Source organism: Amblyraja radiata, chromosome 1, assembly GCF_010909765.2.
Source record: "Amblyraja radiata isolate CabotCenter1 chromosome 1, sAmbRad1.1.pri, whole genome shotgun sequence".
In the NCBI taxonomy this organism is placed as follows: domain Eukaryota; kingdom Metazoa; phylum Chordata; class Chondrichthyes; order Rajiformes; family Rajidae; genus Amblyraja; species Amblyraja radiata.
Genome location: NC_045956.1, coordinates 110,505,784 through 110,527,434, shown reverse-complemented (window position 1 = coordinate 110,527,434; position 21,651 = coordinate 110,505,784). Strand labels below are relative to the sequence as shown.

At 43.9% G+C, this 21,651-nt stretch overlaps 1 protein-coding gene across 1 annotated transcript in view; it reads left to right on the top strand.

Annotated features, from left to right (window-relative positions):
- LOC116977987 overlaps nucleotides 1-21,651 on the top strand; it is a 121,862-nt gene that overhangs the window by 62,024 nt on the left and 38,187 nt on the right. Inside the window, exons 9-11 of the mRNA XM_033028939.1 lie at nucleotides 1,966-2,043; nucleotides 6,384-6,444; nucleotides 10,965-11,112. Coding sequence (XP_032884830.1) covers nucleotides 1,966-2,043; nucleotides 6,384-6,444; nucleotides 10,965-11,112 — 287 coding nt within the window. The remainder of the gene's footprint in view (nucleotides 1-1,965; nucleotides 2,044-6,383; nucleotides 6,445-10,964; nucleotides 11,113-21,651) is intronic.

Genomic DNA, 21,651 nt, shown 5'->3' with positions numbered 1-21,651 from the left:
TCACAAAATTGTAATTGTTAAAAGCAACGTTACTGAACTGGTCAAGACAAAACAAATGGAACAAGATAGACACAAATAGCTGGAGTAACTCTGCGGAACAGGCAGCATCTCTGCAGATAAGGAATGGGTGACGTTTCGGGTCGAGACCCAGTCCGCAGAAGGTCTTGACCTGAAACGTCACCTATTCCTTCTCACCAGACATGCTGCCTGTCCCTCTGAGTTACTCCAGCTTTTTGTGTCTGTCTTTGGTTTAAACCAGCATCTGCAGTTCCTTTCTACACAAATGGAACAAGATGGGCCACAAAGCCATCTGGAGTACAAAATTTCTCAAGAGTATTTTGTATTCCTTAAGTATAAAGACCATGTCAACTGAACAGAGTTGAATTTACTTCTCAACTAAATGTTCAAATTTGTAGTGTAGAGATATGAATCATCGCAGTCGGAAATGTCGCTTTAATTGTTAAATCAATGCATGTGGAAGTAAAAGAGTGACTTGATGCAGGTTCTTATGCAAATGGAAATGGAAAGAAACTGTTTGGGGTCGGGTAACTTCTTTAGATCAATGCTTCTTCAGTCTGAAAAAGGGTCCCAACCGGAAACATCATCCTTCTATTTCTCATCACAGATGCCGTCTGATCCACTGAGTTCCTCCAATAATTTGTTTTTGTATACTTTTTTTTTAACTTTACCTTTCTCCTCCAGTCAATCGATTAATTCCTGCAATAAGTAGGCTCAATAGATGAATCTAATGCGTCATCCAACAATTTTAAGAATGCCAATAGGAAACGATATGCTTTATGTCTAGCATTGAAGTTAATTTAAATAAGATTTTCTTTCAGACATTCACTCTTATTCATGGCAAAATAACTAAAGCATTGTAAATTGGTGCTGAATTATTTTGCAGTTAGCTTTCATAGTACCAGTAACATCCATTTGCTATCTTAGATTTCTGATGTGGAGTTTTTCCCTGGTGATGCATTTTGTGATGGTTCCAATTCAATAATTTCACCTGTCTTATCACTACTTGAGAAAATAAATTAAGGTGGCACAGTGGCGCAGTGGTAGAGTTGCTGCCTTACAGCACCAGAGACTGTGTTTGATCCTGACTATGGATACTGTTTGTATTGAGTTTGCCCATTTTCCCTGTGACTGCGTGGGTTTTCTCCGGGTGCTCTGGTTTCCTCCCACATTCCAAAAGACGTGCAGGTTTGTAGCTTAATTGGCTTTGATATAAATTGTAAATTGTCTCCAGTGTGTAGGATAGTGCTAGTGTACGAGGTGATTGATGGTCGGCGTGGACTCGGTGGGCTGAAAGGCCTGTTTCCGCTCGGTATCTCTCAAGTCTAAAGAGTGCGAAAGGAAAATTTACAATGAAGGTCCTGCCCTGATTTGACATCCCAAAATGCAACATCTTACTTTTATCCAAATTACCTCCATTAGCCTTTCCTTGGCCCACTTGCCCAGCTGATCAAGACCATAATGCAATTTAGCAGATCCAACAGTAAACACAATGACTTGTGTTGCTCTTGTACATCCATGGCTTTTGTATATCGTACAGAAAGCATTAGGTCACTATTTAGTTTAGTTTAAAGTTATAGCGCAGAAACAGGCCCCGCACATTAACACTATCCTACACACAATAGGGGCAATTTTACATTTATAATCAAGCCAATTAAACTACAAACCTACAAATCGAAGATCTCTGAGAAAACCCATGCAGGCAACTGGGAGAACGTACAAACTCCGTACAGACAGCACCCATAGTTGGGATTGCACTGGGGTCTCAGGTGCTGTAAGGGAGTAGCTCTACCACTGCACCACCGTGCCACCCTGTTTTAACATTAACATTAAAATCAATTGAACTGAGGAACTCCATCCTCCTAAAGACGTATAGCTTTTTCTAAAAAGGTTATCCATGTATGAGTATTCATTTATTATTTATTATTTATTTTATATTTCTGACAGGTCACACCCGATTTTTGCATCATGGACAATAGAAAAACTGACATTGCTTTCCCACAGTTCCCTGCTGCGGTATTACAGGTTGGAAATTTGTTCTGCTCTTTGACCCAAGTCTGTCTTAAAATTATCGATGATTGCCTTCCATATTATTGAAATAAGTGAGAATTAGTCAGAAAATGGTGTTGGGTAGACTGATGGGACTGAAGGCTGATAAATCCCCAGGGCCTAATAGTCTGCATCCCAGGGTACTCAAGGAGGTGGCTGTAGAAATTGTGGACGTATTGGTGATCATTTTCCAATGTTCTATAGATTCTGGATCAGTTCCTGTGGATTAGAGGGTAGCTAATTTATCCCACTTTTCAAGGAAGGAGGGAGAGAGAAAGCAGGGAATTATAGACCAGTTAGCCTGACATCAGTGGTGGGGAAGATGCTGGATTTGATTATCAACGATGAAACAGGATCCCTCCAAGTCAGCATGGATTTACGAAAAGGAAATCATGCTTGACAAATTTTCTGGAATTTTTTGAGGATGTAACAAGTAAAATGGACAAGGGAGAGCCAGTGGATGTTGTGTACCTGGACTTTCAGGAAAGCCTTTGATAAGGTCCCACACAGGAGATTAGTGGACAAAATTAAAGCACATGGTATTGGGGGTAGAGTATTGACATGGATAGAAAATTGGTTGGCAGACAGGAAGCAAAGAGGATGGATTAACGGTCCCTTTCAGAATGGCAGGTAATGACTTGAAGGATACTGCAAGGTTCGGTGCTGAGACCGCAGCTATTTACAATATACATTCATGATTTAGATGAAGGAATTAAAAGTAACATTAGCAAATTTGCAGATGACACAAGCTGGGTGGCAGTGTGAATTGTGAAGAGGATGCTATGAGGATGAAGAGTGACTTGGAACAGGTTGGGTGAGTGGGCAGATGCATGGCAGATGCAGTATAATGTGGATAATGTGAGCTTATTCACTTTGGAGAAGGGGTAGTACAACGAGATCTGGGTGTCCTACTACATCAGTCACTGAAAGTAAGCATGCAGGTACAACAGGCAGTGAAGAAAGCTAATGGCATGTTGGCCTTCATAAAGGGAGGAGTTGAGTATAGGAGCAGAGAGGTCCTTCTGCAGTTGTACAGGGCCCTGGTGAGACCACACTTGGAGTATTGTGTGCAGTTTTGGTCTCCTAATTTGAGGAAGGACATTCTTGCTATTGAGGGTAGATTCATGAGGTTAATTCACGGGATGGCGGGACTGTCATACGTTGAAGGAATGGAGCGATTGGGCTTGTATTCACTGGAATTTAGAAGGATGATAAGGGATCTTATATAAACATGTAAAATTATTAAGGCTTTGAACACGCTACAGTAGATGCAGGAAACATGTTCCCGATGTTGGGGGAGTCCCAAACCAGCGAACACAGTTTAAGAATAAGGGGTAGGCCATTTAGAACTGAGATGAGGAAAAACTTTTTCACACAGAAAGTTGTGAATTGTGGAATTCTCTGCCTCAGAAGGCAGTGAAGGCCGATTCACTGGATGCATTAAAAATAGTGTTAGATAGAGCTCTTAGGGCTAGCGGAATCAAGGGGTATGGAGAGAAGGTAGGAAGCCTTCTTCTGCTTATTGTGGATGATCAGCCATGATCACATTGAATGGCGGTTCTGGCTTGAAGGGCCGAATAGCCTACTCCTGCACCTATTGTCTATGTATCTATGTAATTACTTGTAGTATATAAGAGTTATAGTAAATAAGAATTACTTATAATATAAGAATTTCTTATAGTTAAAGTAAGAATTTCAATGTTCCGTTTCTGTACATATGACAATAAAACACTCATGAAACTTGACTCTTGAAATCCATATCCACAGATAGATTGTGAACTTTATATGTTGCAGAAATGCCATTAACGTACAAATGGGCATTTTCTTGCTTTTCCTTATTGAGGACTGCAGTGTAGGAGTCAAACAGACCATGTCAGCTAAAATGGAGTTGTCAGCTAAATTAGCAGCACGGCATTCCAAACTCTTCAAAAGCAAGATGTTTTCGAAGATGTTCCCAAGCAAGTAGAAGATGTTCTAAAATGTTCCCAAACAATGTCTGGTAATATCTGGGTTTGTTGAGCAAAACACTGCAGTAGTTGGGTGAACCACTTACTCTCCCAACCACAAGTAGTGCAGAAACAGTGCGCACAACTGGCTAAGTGTGGCACGGTCTGATTGGACGGGCTCATGATTGGCTCACATGAGGGGGTATGGTATGGTCAGAAAAGACTGTGTCGTGCATCTTTGCAGAGCAGGAGAGACAAGGTTCCGCATGGTAGGCTGCTCTGGAAGGTTAGATCGCATGGGATCCAAGGAGAGATAGCTGAATGGATAGCAAATTGGCTCCATGGAAGGAAGCAGAGGTGGAAGGTAGCTTCCTGGACTGGAGACCTGTGACTAGTGGTGTGCCTCAGGGTTCAGTGCTAGGCCCATTACTGTTTGTCATCAGTAATGGCAAGATTAGCAAGTTTGCTGATGATACAAATGTAGGTGGTTTTGCAGATAGTGAGGATGGTTGTGAAAGGTTGCAGCAGCATCTGGGTCATTTGGCCAGGTGTGATGAGGAATGGTTGATGAAATTTAATACAGAGAAGTGCGAAGTGTTGCATTTTTGGGACGTCTAACAAGGGCAGGACCTACATTGTAAATGGTAGGCCTCGGGGAAGTGTTGTAGACCAGAGGGATCTAGGAGTGCAGGTGCATGGTTCCTTGAAGGTCGAGTCGCAGGTAGATAAGGTGGTCAAAAAGGCTTCATCTGTCAGAGTACAGAGTATAGAAGTTGGGAGGTCATGTTGGAGTTGTATAAGACGTTGGTGAGACATCATTTAGAATATTGTGTTCAGTTCTGGGCACCATGTTAGAGGAATGATATTGTCAAGCTTGAAAGGGTTCAGAGAATATTTACGAGGATGTTGCCAGGACTAGAGGGTGGGAGCTATAGGGAGAGGTTGAGTAGGCTGGGTCTCTATTCCTTGGAGCGCAGGAGGATGAGGGGATATCTTATAGAGATGTACAAAATCATGAGAGGAATAGATCGGGTAGATGCACAGTCTCTTGCCCAGAGTAGGGGAATTGAGGACCAGAGGGCATAGGTTCAAGGTGAAGGGGAAAAGATTTAATAGGAATCTGAGGGGTACCTTTTTCACACAAAGGGTGATGGGTGTATAGGAAAATTTGCCAGATAAGGTAGTTGAGGCTGGGACCATCCCAACGTTTACAAAACAGTTAGACAGGTGCATGGATAGGACAGGTTTGGAGGTATATGGACCAAGCACAGGCAGGTGGGACTAGTGTAGCTGGGACATGTTGGCCGGTGTGGCCAAGTTGGGCCGAAGGGCCTGTTTCCACACTGTATCACTCTATGACTCTATGAGTCTGTAACCCCGGCCTTAGACCGTGTCACGGAAGGTGCCAGGTGATCGACAACAGGTCACCACCCAGGGGGCGCTCTTTGCTGTGTATTCAGTGTTTGCGAGTGCGTACTCGTATACGTGAGTCTACATGCCTCATTAGGTAGCTTAATAAAATACTTTGTATTCACACTGTTGTCTGGATCCTGTGATTTATCGAACACAATAAGGCCATTACTTTCTTGATTTCTCTTGAGTGCTGTTTTTAAATCTTTCCTTTGTTCCTGTTGGGCTCCTCGTTTCAATATCATTTGTTGATGTGGGATGTCATGGCATTACTAACCCTTGGACAAATACTATTCAATGGTAGTGAATTCTGCAAAGTCAGAATATACCTTTTCTTTGATATTCAGGCAGATGCACAACCCGGTAAATGTACACAGATAGATTGCCACTCTCTTTATAGGAATAAATTTTGCAGAATATCAAATGCAGTTAACGTTGGTAAACGTTACGAGGGCAGTTAAATTAATGTCACCTATTTTATGCTACCATTGGAAAAAGCATTTCTCTGAATTTGAGAAATGTCAAAGGTTTCAGTGGCTAAAACCATGCAGAATTATTATATAATTATAAAAAGCACAATGAAAGATGCTTTAAATCTCGATGTAGATTGAAAGGGAATAAACATTTAAAAATATATATTTTTATCTTGATAATTATCTGTGGTTAAACGGAAAAATCTTATGCCAACAGGTAGAATTCTTGTAAGCAAAATCATGAAACTGTTGATATTAATGTGTGCCTCATAAAAGCAAAATAACATGAAACAGCAGGGAATCTGAGTATGATGTGGGGGCCACAGTGCTCCAGGGAGTAGATTGGCTGCCGATATCTTCACAGTGCTGTAATTAGGGAACATTTCAACGCTCACAGCAATAACTGAGCTTGGAGAACATTGACAATTGATCAAAAGTCACTATTTTCTGCACAACTTCTACAATGATGCTTCTGGTTCTTTCACAGATCAGGAACAGCAGTTGTCCCAGAAAGCTGCAACTCTGCATTTATAGTCATTGTTAAATCTGTAAGTATGCTTAGTCCTTAACATATATCAGGCTTATATACTATAATATACATTGTTGTATTACGCAAAGTGATTGCAAAGATAATCACAATGTGCATTGTTGGATCCATGGACTAAAAAAATGAATTAAGCATATGAAGTAGTGGTGAACAGAGACTTGCACCACTTTTGTTTGGGGTTACAAGGAAGTGATATCATGCAATTCTTGAGCTTGCAACCCAGTTTCTCACATTAACCAAGTGTGATTATTGGGGTCGTATGTAAAGTATGAACTTATTTCTCATGTTTTTCTCCATGGGTGGAGCTCCTACGCTAGCAGTTCTCAACTGAACCTACTCCAGAATGTAGTATGATAGGGAGTGTGGGTGACTGTGGGGTAGACTGTAGAATATAGTTACAGTGTCATAGAAACATAGAAAAATAGGTGCAGGAGTAGGCCATTCGGGCCTTTGAGCCAGCACCGCCATTCAATACCCCGTTCCTGCTTGTAAATTGCCCCTGGAGTAGAAGAGAGGTAGACTCTGGGGAACTGATGGGAATGCGGGTAAAATATAATGGGCTCAGAAAAAGGATTTGAAGAAGGGTCGGGACTCGAAACTTCACCTATGCATGTCCTCCAGAGATGCTGCCAGATCCATTGAGTTACTCCAACAGTTTGTGTTCAATGCAGGTTTCCATCACCTGCAATTCTTTGTGTCTACATAATGGGATCAGTGTTGAATTGGTTTGAGCGATGATGGTCTGTGTGGACGCAATGGATTTAAGTGCCTGTTCCCAGACTGTATGCCCCTGTGACACAATGACCACATGTACCAAAGTCCTGAATTAGATGAGATATTGCTGGAAGTTCACTGCACAACTGATGACAAATTTTAAACAAATTCTAGGCCTTTCACTATTCTGTATACATTTTGTGATGAAATGTGATTAATGAATACACACACACACACATGCACGCACACGCACGCACACGCACGCACACGCACGCACGCACGCACACACACACACACACACACAATTGTTTCTCCTTTATGGTCGCCCTTGCATTCCACTTTGACTGCATGGCATATTTTTCCTGAAGTGGGAGATGTTACTAAAGTAAAAGCAAACAGTTGTAAATGCTAACTGAAGCTACCATGTGCAATCAGGGAACCTCACCGTGATCAGTACCAAAGGCTGGAGAACAGCTTAAGTTATCTGCTTATCATTTCTTCGACAATCTCAGATTGAATCTGGGCATCTTGAAAGTTTGCATGCAGAGCTTCCAGCTTCCGTGGCAGTACATCATTCTCCATTATATCCAACACCTTCAATGTGATCCTATCACCAGGTACATCTTCCTGTTCCATCCTCAAAGATTACTCCCTCCACAACCCCTTGGTTTGCTCATCCCTTCCCACCAAATCTGCGCTCTCCCTAGTTACTTTTCCGGACTACTGCACCAGATGTAACACCTGTCCCTGCACCTCCTCCCTCACTTCTAACCAGGGACACCAGCAATCCTTCCAGGTGAGACAGGAGTTGACGTGCACTTTTTCCAATCTTATCTACTGCATTTCGTGCCACCAATGTGGCCATCTGTACATTGGCGAGCCTGGGCAAGCGTTTTGCCAAACTCTCAGGCCTGCTGGATCTTCGGTTGTTAGCCATTGTAACTCCTCTTCCCATTCCCGTGCTGACCTTTCTGTCCTGGGCCTCCATCATTTACAGAGTGAGGCCACACACAAAGTGGAAGAGCAGCACCATATTCCACTTGGGTAGATTACAGCCCAATTACATGAACATTGTATTCCCCCAATTTCAAGTACCACCCACTCTCCCTACTATCCCTATTTTCACTCACTCCAGTCAGCAAAAAAAATCGCCAACTATCTTCCACAACCCTAGACCTTCTGCTTCTTTCCCCTTCTCCATATGCTCATCTTCCATTCCCGAGTCCCATAATTGCCTTTTATCACCCCTCTTTACTGTCCCCCCTTTTCCCATATCCCTCCCTCTGGCTTTACATTTCATTCTTCTTCTTCTTCTTCTTCTTTCCTTATCTGACTCCTTTTTGTCTCCTTTCCACCTCTAGTGTTTGTCATTTACTCCATCCACTGGCAATTACCCCCCCTCCCCCTTTGTATTCACCTATCAATTGCCAGGCTTTGTTCCGCCACCATCTCTTTTTTCCAGCTTACTCCCCTCTACTATATCAGTCTGAACAAGAGTCGCAATCTAAAAAGTTATCTGTCCATTCCCCCCACACTTGCTACCTGACCTGCTGAATTCCTCCAGCCCATTGATTTTTGCTTAGGTTTCCAGCATCTGGGAGTGGCACAGTGACACAGCTGATAGACCTGCTGCCTCACAGAACCAGAGACCCAGGTTCACTCTTGTTAGAGTTACTCTAACACAAAGTGTTAGAGTAACTCAGCAGGACAGGCAATATCTCTGCCCAAAGGACCCCAGGTGGAACCATCACTTCTCTGTGTTCTCCAGAGATGCTGCCTGACCCGCTGAGTTATTCCAGCATTTTGTATCTGATTTCTGAGTAAATTGACTTTGTTATTCCTAGCTGTTATCAGGCCAAATATAGGCCTTGCCCCATCCCACCCACAACTCATTGGCTGACGGAACGTTATCAGCAGGAGTTTAGAAATAGGTTCAAATGTGTCAATCCTGGTGCCCAACACTACCACCTGAGACAAAATAAATCTGGCTGTATATTAGCTGGGCCTACGTACATGCAAATCTGTTGGAGACTTACCACTGTTAAGTTTATCATTATTGTGCTTTGCTTTTATCGTTAGGTCATAAGATCATAAGTGATAGGAGTAGAATTAGGCCATTCGGCCCATCAAGTCTACTCTGCCATTCAACCATGGCTGATCTATCTTCCCCTCTTAACCCCATTCTGCTGCCTTCTCCCCATAACCTCTGACAACTATACTAATCAAAAATCTATCTACTGTACCTCAGCCTTAAATATATCCAATGACGGCCTCCACAGCCTTCTGTGGTGAAGAATTCCACAGATCCACCACTCTCTGACTAAAGACTCTCCAAAACAATCAAATATATTACATTTCTATTCCATTAAACTATCTGCATGAATTAGAGCAGCACCAGCTGTTGTGTGATAGAAGTGCAAAGGCCACTGTGTTAATGAAATGATAAGAGTCTGAGACACAACAGAGTGTAGGCATGGGATGGAACATAATTGGTGTGGATAAAAGTAATGAGAAAAACAAAGCAAGGGAAAGATTACTTAATTACAACAAAAAGTAATATAAGTTTCCTGGAGAGGAAGGCCTTAGAATGAAACAATGCTTCAGTTAGTGCTACCAGATGTGACAGGACAAGCAAGAGATATTCCACATCAGTGTAAAAATAAAGTATTTTGTTTAATCTGCAAGCTGGAAAATCTTACCTCAATTTGAAAATTACAAAGACGCGATCCCCAGTTCTCAATTCCTTCATCTTTGCTGCAACTGCTCCCAAAATGAGTCTTTTTCAGCAATTCATGATAGTGAATCCTCTCATCCCAGGAACGAGCCAAGCGAATCTCTTCTGGATGGTTTCCTTAGCCAGTTTATTCTTTCTTAAATTCAGGGGAGCAAAAAAATGTGCACAGTACTCCTGCGTCGCCTCAACAATACACTGTACAATTGTAGCAAATCTTCAGAGATGCGAGAAAATGCAAAAACTGGAATGTAGAGCAAAACTAAACTTCAGAAAGAACTCAGCCAGTCAAGCAGCAGCTGTGGAGCCAAAGACATGTTTGACATCTCCTCCATGTGAACTTTAAGAATACTCGTTAAAGTGTTTGTGTTAAAAATTGAATGTGAGGATTATAACCAATGTATTAAAATATTGGACATATATAATTTAAACATGGAGACACAAGACACTGCAGATGCTGGAATCATGAGCAAAACACAAACTGCTGAAGGGACTCAGGAGGTCAGGCAGCATCTGTGAAGGGAAATTGAGAAATACCATTTTGGGATGGAACCAGAAACATTATCAATCTACTTTCCTGCACAGATGTGGCCTGACCCTCTGGGTTCCTTCGGGAATTTGATTCTTGACTAAATTTTAATCATACCTGTTTTCAGCCAAATTTGCCACACCAAATCCTCTGCTCCATTCATAGAGTGATACAGTGTCGAAACATGCCCTTTGGCCCAACTTGCCCACACCGACCAACATTTCCCATCTACACTAATCCTACGCCCATATCCCCCTAAAGTTGTCCTATTCATGTACCTATCTAATTGATTCTTAAACATTGCGATAGTCCAGCCTCAACTACCTACACCGGCAGCGCATTCCATACACCTACCACCCTTTGCGTGAAAAGGTTACCCCTCAGATTCCTATAAAGTCTTTCCGCCCTTCACCTTAAACCTATGCCCTCTTGTTCCCGATTCCCCTACTCTGGGCACAAGACTGTGCCCACCCGATCTATTTCTCTCATGATTTTATTCATAGTAATCATTATTGCTATTTAGTGTTTGCTATTGATATGTTATCAGGGTCGGTGTCACATAGTGACAAATCTCAGAATGGATCATCATGGAAAAGATCAGACCCAGCGACTGCGGTCAAAAAAATCAACCAAGGAGCTTTCTATGCTGACTTCATTGGAGAAGGAAACAAAGTCCACAGGAAAATCTCTACAGAGTAAGTGGCTTCGCAAATGAATAGTTAAGAGAGTTATGCAATTGAAGACATTAGGTATTACAGATGCTGGATTAACTCAACGGATCAGGCAGCATCTGTGGAGGAAATGAACTGATGACGTTCTGGGTCCTTCAGTCTGAGAAACTCTTGACCTGAAAATGTTGACCCGAACTCTTGTCATCTATCCATTCCCTCCAAGATGCTGCTCAACTAGCTGAGTTACTCCAACACCGGAAGTGGCGGCGCTGGCTTAACAGCTGCGGCCCACCTGCAGTCCGTCTGTTTTTTTTTTAATTTCGTTTTGTTCTTTGTCATGTCTTAGTTAATTTTGTTTTATTAAGTTGTGTATGTGTGTGGGTGGGGTGGGAGAAACATGCTTTGGTCTCTTCCTTCGGGGGGATGCGACTTTTTCTTCGGTCGTATTCCCCGTCTCCGGCTGCGCTGAGGCCTAATGGCGGAGCTGGCAGCACCGAAGCTGTAGCAGCAGCGGCAGCGGAGACCTGACTCGGCACCGAAGCTGTGGCGGCGGCAGCGGCGGCAGCGGGGACCCGGCTCGGCCCTGGAGCTGTGGCGGCGGCAGCGGCGGCGGAGGAGACCCGGCTCGGCACCGAAGCTGTGGCGGCGGCAGCGGCAGCGGCGGGGACCCGGCTCGGCCCTGGAGCTGTGGCGGCGGCAGCGGCAGCAGCGGAGACCTGACTCGGCACCGAAGCTGTGGCGGCGGCAGCGGCAGCAGCGGAGACCCGGCTCGGCCCTGGAGTTGTGGCGGCGGCAGCGGCAGCAGCGGAGACCCGGCTCGGCCCTGGAGTTGTGGCGGCGGCAGCGGCAGCAGCGGAGACCTGACTCGGCACCGAAGCTGTGGCGGCGGCAGCGGCAGCGGCGGCGGCGGGGACCCGACTCGGCCCTGGAGTTGTGGCGGAGGCAGCAACAGCAGTGGAGTTTGAACCGTCGCCTCGGCGCAGAGGGAGAACAAAGAGGGAAGAGACAGAGACTTTAAGATTTTGCCTTCCACCACAGTGAGGAGGTGTTTGGTGAACTCACTGTGGTGGATGTTAAATTTGTGTTGATTGTGTGTTTTTGCCACTTGTTAAATTATATGTATGACTGCAGGGAAACAAAATTTCGTTCAGACCGAAAGGTCTGAATGACAATAAACCGAATCTAATCTAATCTAATCTAATCTAGTAATGCATTGTCGTAATGTGCAATTGACCCTGGCTGGCTTTGATCTTAAGTCCATGTCGAGTTAGCTAATTGCTAGGATTTCAGCAGCTGATAGTGTACTTGGTTTCAGAGAAATAGAGCTGGATAATAAAACAATGTCCGGGAATTCAACCTCATTGTCTTCATGGTATTCTCACGGACATCAATGTCATGTGACAATAGAATTCATGCCAACCACAATGGTTTCTACAGTGGAATGGACTTTCCAATCCTCCTGTTCTGAGCCACCATTGAAAGGTAATCAATTTTGTAATCTCTTATTAAACCATATTCTGGAAATGAGTTAACTGATTCATTAGTTGCCCGCCTGCCACGGCCCGGAAAACTGGCCGGACACGCCGCCTCGGAGGGGACGGGGGCGGTCGCCGGGTGTGCCGGCTGCTTCAGGTTGCTCCTTTCTCCCCCCTCCCCCCCTACCCTCTTACGATCGGAGGCTGCAGCGGGACCGGCTCCGCTCCCCCTGCTCTCCTCGGCCCCGCCATCGCGGGGTGAATATCCGGAACCTGCGGACACTGCCCCGGACTCCCCGATCTGCAAACCTAAAGAGTCTATCCCCTTCCCGGGTTGGCCTGGTGAACGCCAGATCGCTGGCAAACAAAACTTTTATCTTGAGGGATTTCTTCTGGACTTCCTCTGTGTGACAGAGACTTGGATCGGTCCTGGTGAGTGCAGCGCTTTTACTGAACTTTTGCCGGCGGGCTGCTCTTACTTCAACTCGCCGCGGATGTCGGGCCGTGGTGGTGGAACTGCAGTCATTTATAAAAGCAATTTTAAATGCAAACAGTGCACTACATTATCAACGTTCTCCAGCTTTGAAGCTACTTTATTTGAGGTGGGTCGCTCCGACGCGGTGCTTTGTGCTGTCATCTACCGACCCCCCAAATACCACAAGGACTTTGTGAATTACTTTTCTGAGTTTCTGGCTGGGATTATGCCTAACTATGACCGTGTCCTTATGGTTGGGGATTTTAACATACACGTGTGCTGTCCTGATAAGCCGTTGGTGAAGGACTTTTTAACTCTTATTGACTCTTTTAACTTTGTGCAGTGTGTGTCTGGTCCCACACACGAACATGGACATACATTGGACCTTGTTCTCTCTTGTGGCTTGCCTGTGTTGAACTTGGAGATCTGTGATAGTGTGTTTTCTGATCACATGCCTGTACTATTTGATGTTGGTTTTTCCAGTGCTGCAGTTAGACCTGTAGCGTCTGCTCGGCGCTGTCGGTCCTTTAACCCTTCTGCTGCTGGCCAATTCTCTGCTGCTTTCGATCAGCTCTGTGCCCCCTCTGCGTCCACTTCCCTTGGTACAGAGGAGATTAGTTCTTGGTTCCACTCCTCCTGCAGAATTATACTGGACTCTGTGGCTCCGTTAAAAACTTTGCAGCCCAGAGCTAAACCCGAGCCCTGGTTCAGTGACGCAACTCGTACAGCTCGACGGGAGTGTCGCAGAGCTGAACGAAAGTGGAAGAAGGACAGGCTGCAGGTTTCATCGCAAATCCTAAAGGACAGCTGGCGAAATTACCAAAATACTGTTAAAGAGGCCAAAAGATATTACCTGTCTAATATAATAGTGTCTAAGCGTCACGACCCACGTGTGTTATTCAAAACTATTGATTCTGTTTTAAATGCCCCACAGCCTGTCTGCCTGGAAGCATCGTCCGAATTGTGCAATGACTTCCTGCACTTCTTTATCAATAAGGTTGTTTCTATAAGGGCTCTCATCTCAGCTCCTGCCTCTGACCCCTCTGTTCCGGCCCCATGCCTGGTGGCATTCGATAAGTTTGTGCATCTGACATTGTCGGGTCTAGAGGATGTGGTTAGCCATATTAAGCCGTCGGGTTCCCCTTGTGATGCTGTCCCTCCTCTTCTTTTTAAAGAGGTTTTCCCGAGTATAGGGCAGTCGGTTCTCGCCATCATAAACAGTAGCTTGTGTTCTGGGGTTGTCCCTGTAAATTTTAAACATGCAGTAGTGCAACCACTACTTAAGAAACCTGGCCTGGATCAAACTGTTCTGGCCAATTTTTGGCCGATCTCCAAGTTGCCATTTATCTCTAAAATCATGGAGAAAGTAGTTTATGCTCAGCTGAAACTCTTCCTGGATGAGCACAATATTCGGGAGGTTTTCCAGTCTGGATTCAAAGCTATGCATAGCACAGAGTCGGCTCTGCTAAGGGTTTTTAACGACATCCTCCTGGCAAACGACTCCGGTAATTATGTGGTTCTTGTCTTGCTGGACCTATCTGCCGCCTTCGATACAGTGGACCATGGAATTTTAATTTCCCGATTACAGCACCAAGTGGGCATTTGTGGCAGTGCCCTGGGATGGTTCAGGTCCTATCTGGCAGACAGAACCATGCGTGTAAGCCTAGCTGGCTTTGAATCCTCCTCCACTCCCTTGGCATATGGGGTTCCACAGGGCTCAATTTTAGGGCCCCTGCTCTTCTCTCTATACCTACTTCCTCTGGGCTCAATTTTAAGAAGGCATGGCATCTCCTTTCACTTTTACGCCGATGATAGCCAGTTATATATGCCACTCAGGAAAGAAGACGACTATTCTCTAAAATCACTTCTGTCTTGTCTTGATGACATTAAGTCCTGGATGGCCTTAAACATTCTGGGACTTAATGAAAAAAAGACAGAGGTGATTTTGTTTGGCCCCAATGGCTGCCGTGAACCTCCCTTTGTTGACTTGGGTCCACTGGCATTGTCCGTAAAGCCAACAGTTTTAAACCTGGGTTTTAGGATGGACGGTGATTTTAAACTAGATAAACAAATAGGCGCGGTGGTTAAGTCCAGCTTCTTTCACCTAAGGAAGCTGGCAAAGGTGAAGCCCATCCTCGAGCGGCAGCATTTTGAAACAGTAATCCATGCCTTTATTACATCTAGGCTGGATTACTGTAACGCACTCTACTCTGGAGTCGCACGAGCTTCATTGGCTCGTCTCCAGCTGGTTCAAAATGCTGCTGCTCGCCTTTTGACCGGAACTCGAAAGAGGGAGCACATTACGCCAATTTTGGCCTCCCTTCACTGGCTCCCAGTGCACTTTCGAGTTCATTTTAAAATTCTTTTATTTGTTTTCAAATCGTTGAATGGGCTCGCCCCGCCTTACCTCTCTGAGCTGCTCCACCTATATGCTCCTGCCCGGTGCCTCAGGTCAGCTGATCAGCTGCTCCTTGAGGTACCACGGTCTAAGCGGAAGCTCAGAGGAGATAGAGCCTTCTCTGTTGCTGCTCCGGCACTCTGGAACACCTTGCCGTTGCACATCAGACAGGCCCCCTCACTGTCCATCTTCAAATCCTCCCTAAAAACTCATTTTTATTCTCTGGCTTTCGACACTGGCTGAGACATTGCTCTTGTTCTTAGTGCTTTTAATGTCTTTTAATTTTTACTGTTTTTAGTCCTTCGTTTTACAGTTTTTAATGGTTTGTAATAACTTTTTTCCATGAGTTCTCATGTACAGCACTTTGTGGCAACTGCGGTTGTTTAACGCGCTTTATAAATAAAGTTTATTATTATTATTATTATTAGAAGAGAAATGTAAATATTGAAATGACACGCTCTAGGCTGGTTCAATGTGAATAATTCAAGAGAAAGGATTTTGATCAGACGAAGTGGAATTTGTATTCCTCAGTTTCATCTTGCTCAATTGAATGGATTGATGTCGCTTTTTCAAAGAAAATCCATGTTCATTTACGAGAAGACCAAATAGTAGGTGCCTGCTTGATTTTTCTGATCTAAGAATCGGTGAATAGCTTGCACACTGAAGGTCTTTAAAGTGAAAACCCAAGGTATTTGCAAGTTCAGAACTAGTTGAGGTGTATGAAAGTTCAGCCAACTTATTTCTACTTGTGTTGAAGAATCTTTTGGTTGGGCATAAGGATATTCAGGGAATTGAGAGATTTGGATAATGTGCAGAAATTATTACTTTCCTCCAGAGATGCTGCCTGACCCACTGAGTTGCTCCAGCACATTGTGTCTATTTTTGAAGTAGGCAGATGATTATTCTTAAGATCTATACTATCTTAATTATCTATAAGATTGATTCTTGATTAGTACGGGTGTCAGAGGTTATGGGGAGAAGGCAGGAGAATGAGGTTAGGAGGGAGAGATAGATCAGCCATGATTGAATGACAGAGTAGACTTGATGGGCAGAACAGCCCAACTCTGCTCCTATCACATGATCTTATGATTAGTTTATTTTGGCACCGTGTTCGGCACAGACATGGCCTGTTCCTATGCTGTACTTTTGATTAAGCAATGTTCTGTGTACTCAACTTTCCATCCTGATCTCCTTCTTATCCTATATGTATTTAAAGTCCTTGGCTGGAAGAGATTGGCCTGATTATTATTTGGGCTCGGTTTAAATTGATTTGCAGCTTAATCTGGGCAGTGCAATGGCTCAATCTGGCCAATGTCCCTGGTGGCACAGAGAACTCCAGGTCACCAGTGTAGATAAATATTTGGATGTATTAGCTGCTCAAAGCAAGGTTTCAAGTATACATCTTTCAGACAGGTATAGTGGTGCAAGCACTAGCAGCTGAGTTTGATGTGAAAGTGGCACTTTGCTAGAGATTTGGTCATGAGGATCAACTAATGGCCCCTCATCATATTGACAACATTCCACATGCACCACATTCTCTGAGGCATTTCAGGACACTTGCGTGCACATTGTTCCAAAGAGCAACCATCATTTGCCACCAAGAAAAAACGTGTTTTAATAACCAGGTTAAGTCTGAAGAAGGATCCCACCCCAAAAAGTCACCTATCCTTTTCCTCCAGAGATGCTACCTGACCCACGGAGTTACTCCAACACCTTGTGTCTATCTTTAATAACACAGGGCTGGATTGCACTCAAGCTTTGACTTTCATAGGTGGCCCAGTGGTGCAGCTGGTTGACCTGTTGCCACACAGCACCAGGGACCGGGATTTAATCCTGACTTCGGGTGCTGTCTATCTGGAGTTTGGACAAAATCCCGTGATTGCATCAAGGTGTCCTCCTGGTGTTCCAGTTTCCACCCACATTCCAAAGATTTGCAATTTGCATGCAATGTCTGAAGAAGGGTCTCGACACAAAACACCACCTACTTTTCTCCAGAGATGCTGCCTGACCCACTGAGTTACTCCAGTTTTTTGCATTATCTCAGGTTTTGATGTTAATTAGCTGTTGTAAATTGTCCCTAGTGTATAGGAGTGAGAAAATGGAATAACATAGAACTAGTGTGAATGGGTGATCGATGGTCAGCATGGACTCGGTGGGCCAGTAGGCTTAGGGCTTGTTTCCATGTTGTATCTCGAAACTAAACACTAAACTAAACACTATTTTCCGCTTTTGTTTAGCAACCCCAATGACCCACCCTATCTGATCCCACTGACCCCACCACATCCACACATCCTCTCCACACCTCCGATCAGCACAGTCCACTATCTGCAACCTGTTATCCCTGACATCACAATTCAAGGCACTGATCTCTTGTTGTTGGACCCTCCCACCCCATCACTGTTTTATCACCCCCTCCAGAGGGCTCTGATCAGGCTCTTAATCCACTCTTCCCATAGAACAAGCATCCAATATCCACACATCCCCTCCCATCTGATGGGGACTGATGATCAACTACCACCCATGCTTCAGCTTCAGAAACAATTTGAGCCCCCAATTACCAACCTTCAATACTGTATCTCCTTCCCCAACTCCTTGATCCGGATCAAACATTTCCCTTGTGCTTCATGTGAAGGTGAGGTGCAGCAGCAATCCATTAGCATCTGAGTCCTTGGTCTCTGGGCGTAGAAAGATCAGTTTTGAAGATTGTAAACGGTTTGGGGTTTGTGCTTTAAAACAATGAATATAAAATAATTAAGTACTCAGTTTGTACAAAATCTTGTTTGGCTTATTTATTTTAGAATTGCAGGTAGTTAGATTTATAGAGTCATAACCATACGGAAACATGCCCTTTGGCCCAACATGCGTATGCCAACCAGGATGCTCACCCTCGCTGGTCCCACCTGCCCACATTTGCCCCATTTCCCTCTAAAGCTTTCCTATCCATGTACTTGTCCAAATGTTTTAAATGTTATTATAGTACTTGCCTCAACTACCTCCTCTGGCAGCTCATTCCCAAATACCCATCACCCTCAGTGTGAAAAATGCCCCTCAGGTTCCTATTAAATCTTTCCCCTCTCACCTCTGGTTCTTGATTCCCCTACTAAATGATTCCGTGCATTCACCTTATCTATTCCCTTAATTATCTTAGACACCTCTATAATATCACCCCTCAGCTTCCTGCACTCCAAGGAATGAAGTCCTAACCTGCCCAACCTTTCCCTACAGCTCAGGTCCTCAAATTCTGGCAATATCTTCGTAAATTTTTTCTGCAGTTTTTTCAACTTAACAACTTCCTTTTTATACCAGGGCTGAACACAATGCTCTGTGCAGCCTCACTTTTCTTTGTAAACAATGATAGACATTGGAACTAAGGGAAGAGTATTGTGAAGATTTTGTGGAAAAACTTCTGAAATGAAAACGTCGACATGAAATACAGGACCACAAATAGTTTGTGGGAAATATTATATATCTTGGCAAAATCAGAATTGATTGTGAAAGAACATTTCCCCTGGTGAACAAAGTACATTGACATCCAATTTCCTTTTAAGGAAGCAAGTAAGTAAGCAAGTAAGTTTATTGGCCAAGTATTCACATACAAGGAATTTGCCTTGGTGCTCCGCCCACAAGTAACAACATGGCATACAGTGACAATTACAAATGACTCAGAAAACACTAAACATTAATAATAATAAGACATTAATGATAAAACACCATTGATTAAGCATGAGAACCAACAAAATACCGGATCAAAGGGAGCCTACAGATTTTTGGCTGTTGAGTAGAGCAACTACTCGTGGATAAAAACTGTTTTTATGTCTGGCTGTGGCAGCTTTGACAATGCGGAGTCACCTTCCAGAGGGAAGTGATTCAAAGAGTTTGTGGCCAGGATGAGAGGGGTCAGAGATGATCTTGCCCGCTCGCTTCCTGGCCCTTGCAGTGTACAGTTCATCAATGGAGGGAAGGTTGCAGCCAATAACCTTCTCTGCTGATCGGACGATTCGCTGCAGCCTCCAGGTGTCGTGCTTGGTGGCTGAGCCAAATCAGACCATGATGGAGAAGGTGAGAACAGACTACGATGGCTGTGTAGAATTGGACCATCATTGCCTGTGGCAGATTGTGCTTCCTCAGCTGCCGTAGAAAGCACATCCTCTGTTGTGCCTTTTTGACTGGAGTCGATGGTAGCCCCCCACTTAAGGTCCTTGGAGATGATGGTTCCCAGGAACTTAAAAGACTCCACGGATGTGACTGTGGTGTTGTTGATGGTGAGTGGGGTGAGGGGAGGGGGAGCTCTCCTAAAGTCTACAATCAATTCCACTGTCTTAAGAGCATTGAGAGGTTGTTGCGACGGCACCAGGACGCCAGCTGTGACACTTCCTGTCTGTAGGCAGATTCCTCCCCGTCCTGGATCAGTCCAATCAGGGTTCTGTCGTCCACAAACTTGAGAAGCTTGACAGAGGTGTAGAGAGAGTAGAGGAGAGGAGAGAGTACGCAGCCTTGCAGTGCTCCGATGCTGAGCGTTTGCGCGTCCGAGATGTGCTTTCCCAGCCTCACATGCTGCTTCCTGTCTGTCAGGAAGCTGGTGATCCACCGACAGAGGGGCTCAGGCACAGTCAACTCGGAAAGTTTGGAGTGTTATGTTTCTGATTTTCAAACCTGCAGTAAAACTCATTCAGGTCGTTGGTCAGCTGACGATTGTTCAAAGAGCGGGAGGCTTTCTTCTTGTAGCTGGTAATTTCTTGCAAACCATTCCAAACTGAAGAAGAGTCACTAGCTGAGAACTTGCTCCTTAACTTCTCAGAGTACCTTTCCTTGGCAGCTCTGATTCCTCTTCTCAGCTTGTACTTGGCCTGCCTGTAGAGGTCTGCATCCCCGCTCCTGTAGGCCTCCTCTTTAGACTGTCGGAGCTGTCTGAGTTCTGCAGTGAACCAGCGCTTGTTGTTGTTGAACCATGTCCGGGTCTTAGTTGGAATGCAACTGTCCTCGCAAAAGCTGACATATGATGATACAGCTTTGATGAAAGCAGGAATTAAGGAAATATTTTGCAGAGATGGCTACTGCAATGTGAAATCCCTTAGCATTATGTCAGCTGATCATTTAAAAATGAATGGATAAGTATTAAGAAATAAAGAATAGATAAATGTTCAAGGGAAAGTGATTACAAGAGATAGAGCAAGTTCAGACAGGGGTTATTTTGTTGTTGTGATGCGTGAACAACCTTCTTATATGTTGCTGCAATTCTGCGAGTAATGAGTTAAAACATTAAAATATGATATTACATATTAATATTTAATAAAAATTAAATGAATACAAAACACTTAAATGAATTAAAATAGTTTCAATTCTCCCAAGCTTTGCGACGGCAGGATCACAAGAAGCTACGAAGACTCATAAAATAAAAGAATCCAGAAGTACGGTAGGAAAGATGAACTTTAGAGAGGAATTCTCAAGAAAAGGCAAAAAGAACAACTGGAATGTGAAAGTTGAAAGAAAGTGGGATTTTGTTTGTCTTCAACACGCTGGGTATTAACTAATGGAGTAGGTTGCCCACCTAAATTAATGTTTTTATTCTGATAATTTAATGAATAATTGGTTGGATTCAACAATATTTGCAGAATCCATTCTGAGAGTTTCTCACCTAAAAATTGAGATCCTGGGATTAATCTTGGTGCTAGAAATCTCAAGTGGGGGAATGGTAAACACAAGTTTTTTAATAGATGAATTTGGAAAAATATTCTTGTTCAACATTTTCTATCATGCATCAACATTTCACAGTGTTTTCCTTTGCTGATTGCTGTAGGTCAGAGTGTGCTATTCTCAGCTACCAAAAATAAACTCTTTCCAAACCATGGAAGGAAAAAATACTCGGTCAACATTACAGACAGATACAGTAACTGTTCTAACACTCAAAGAAAGAGTTATCCAAAATTGCTGAATTTGATATTGAATCTGGAAGGGTGCAATGCACTAAGGCTGAATGTGATTCTTTAAACTTAGTCAGAGTTGTGGAGCACAGATATTGGCCCTTCAGCCCATTTATCCATGCTGATGATAGACATATAAAGCTGGAGTAAAGCTGAAGAAAGGGATAGGTGATTGTTTCAGGTTGATACCTATCCCTTTTCTCCAGAGATCCCATTTCAAAATAGACTTTATTCAGGTAATAAATATATACAGGTACTATACATGAACCATGCAAGAAATTCATCCGACATTTT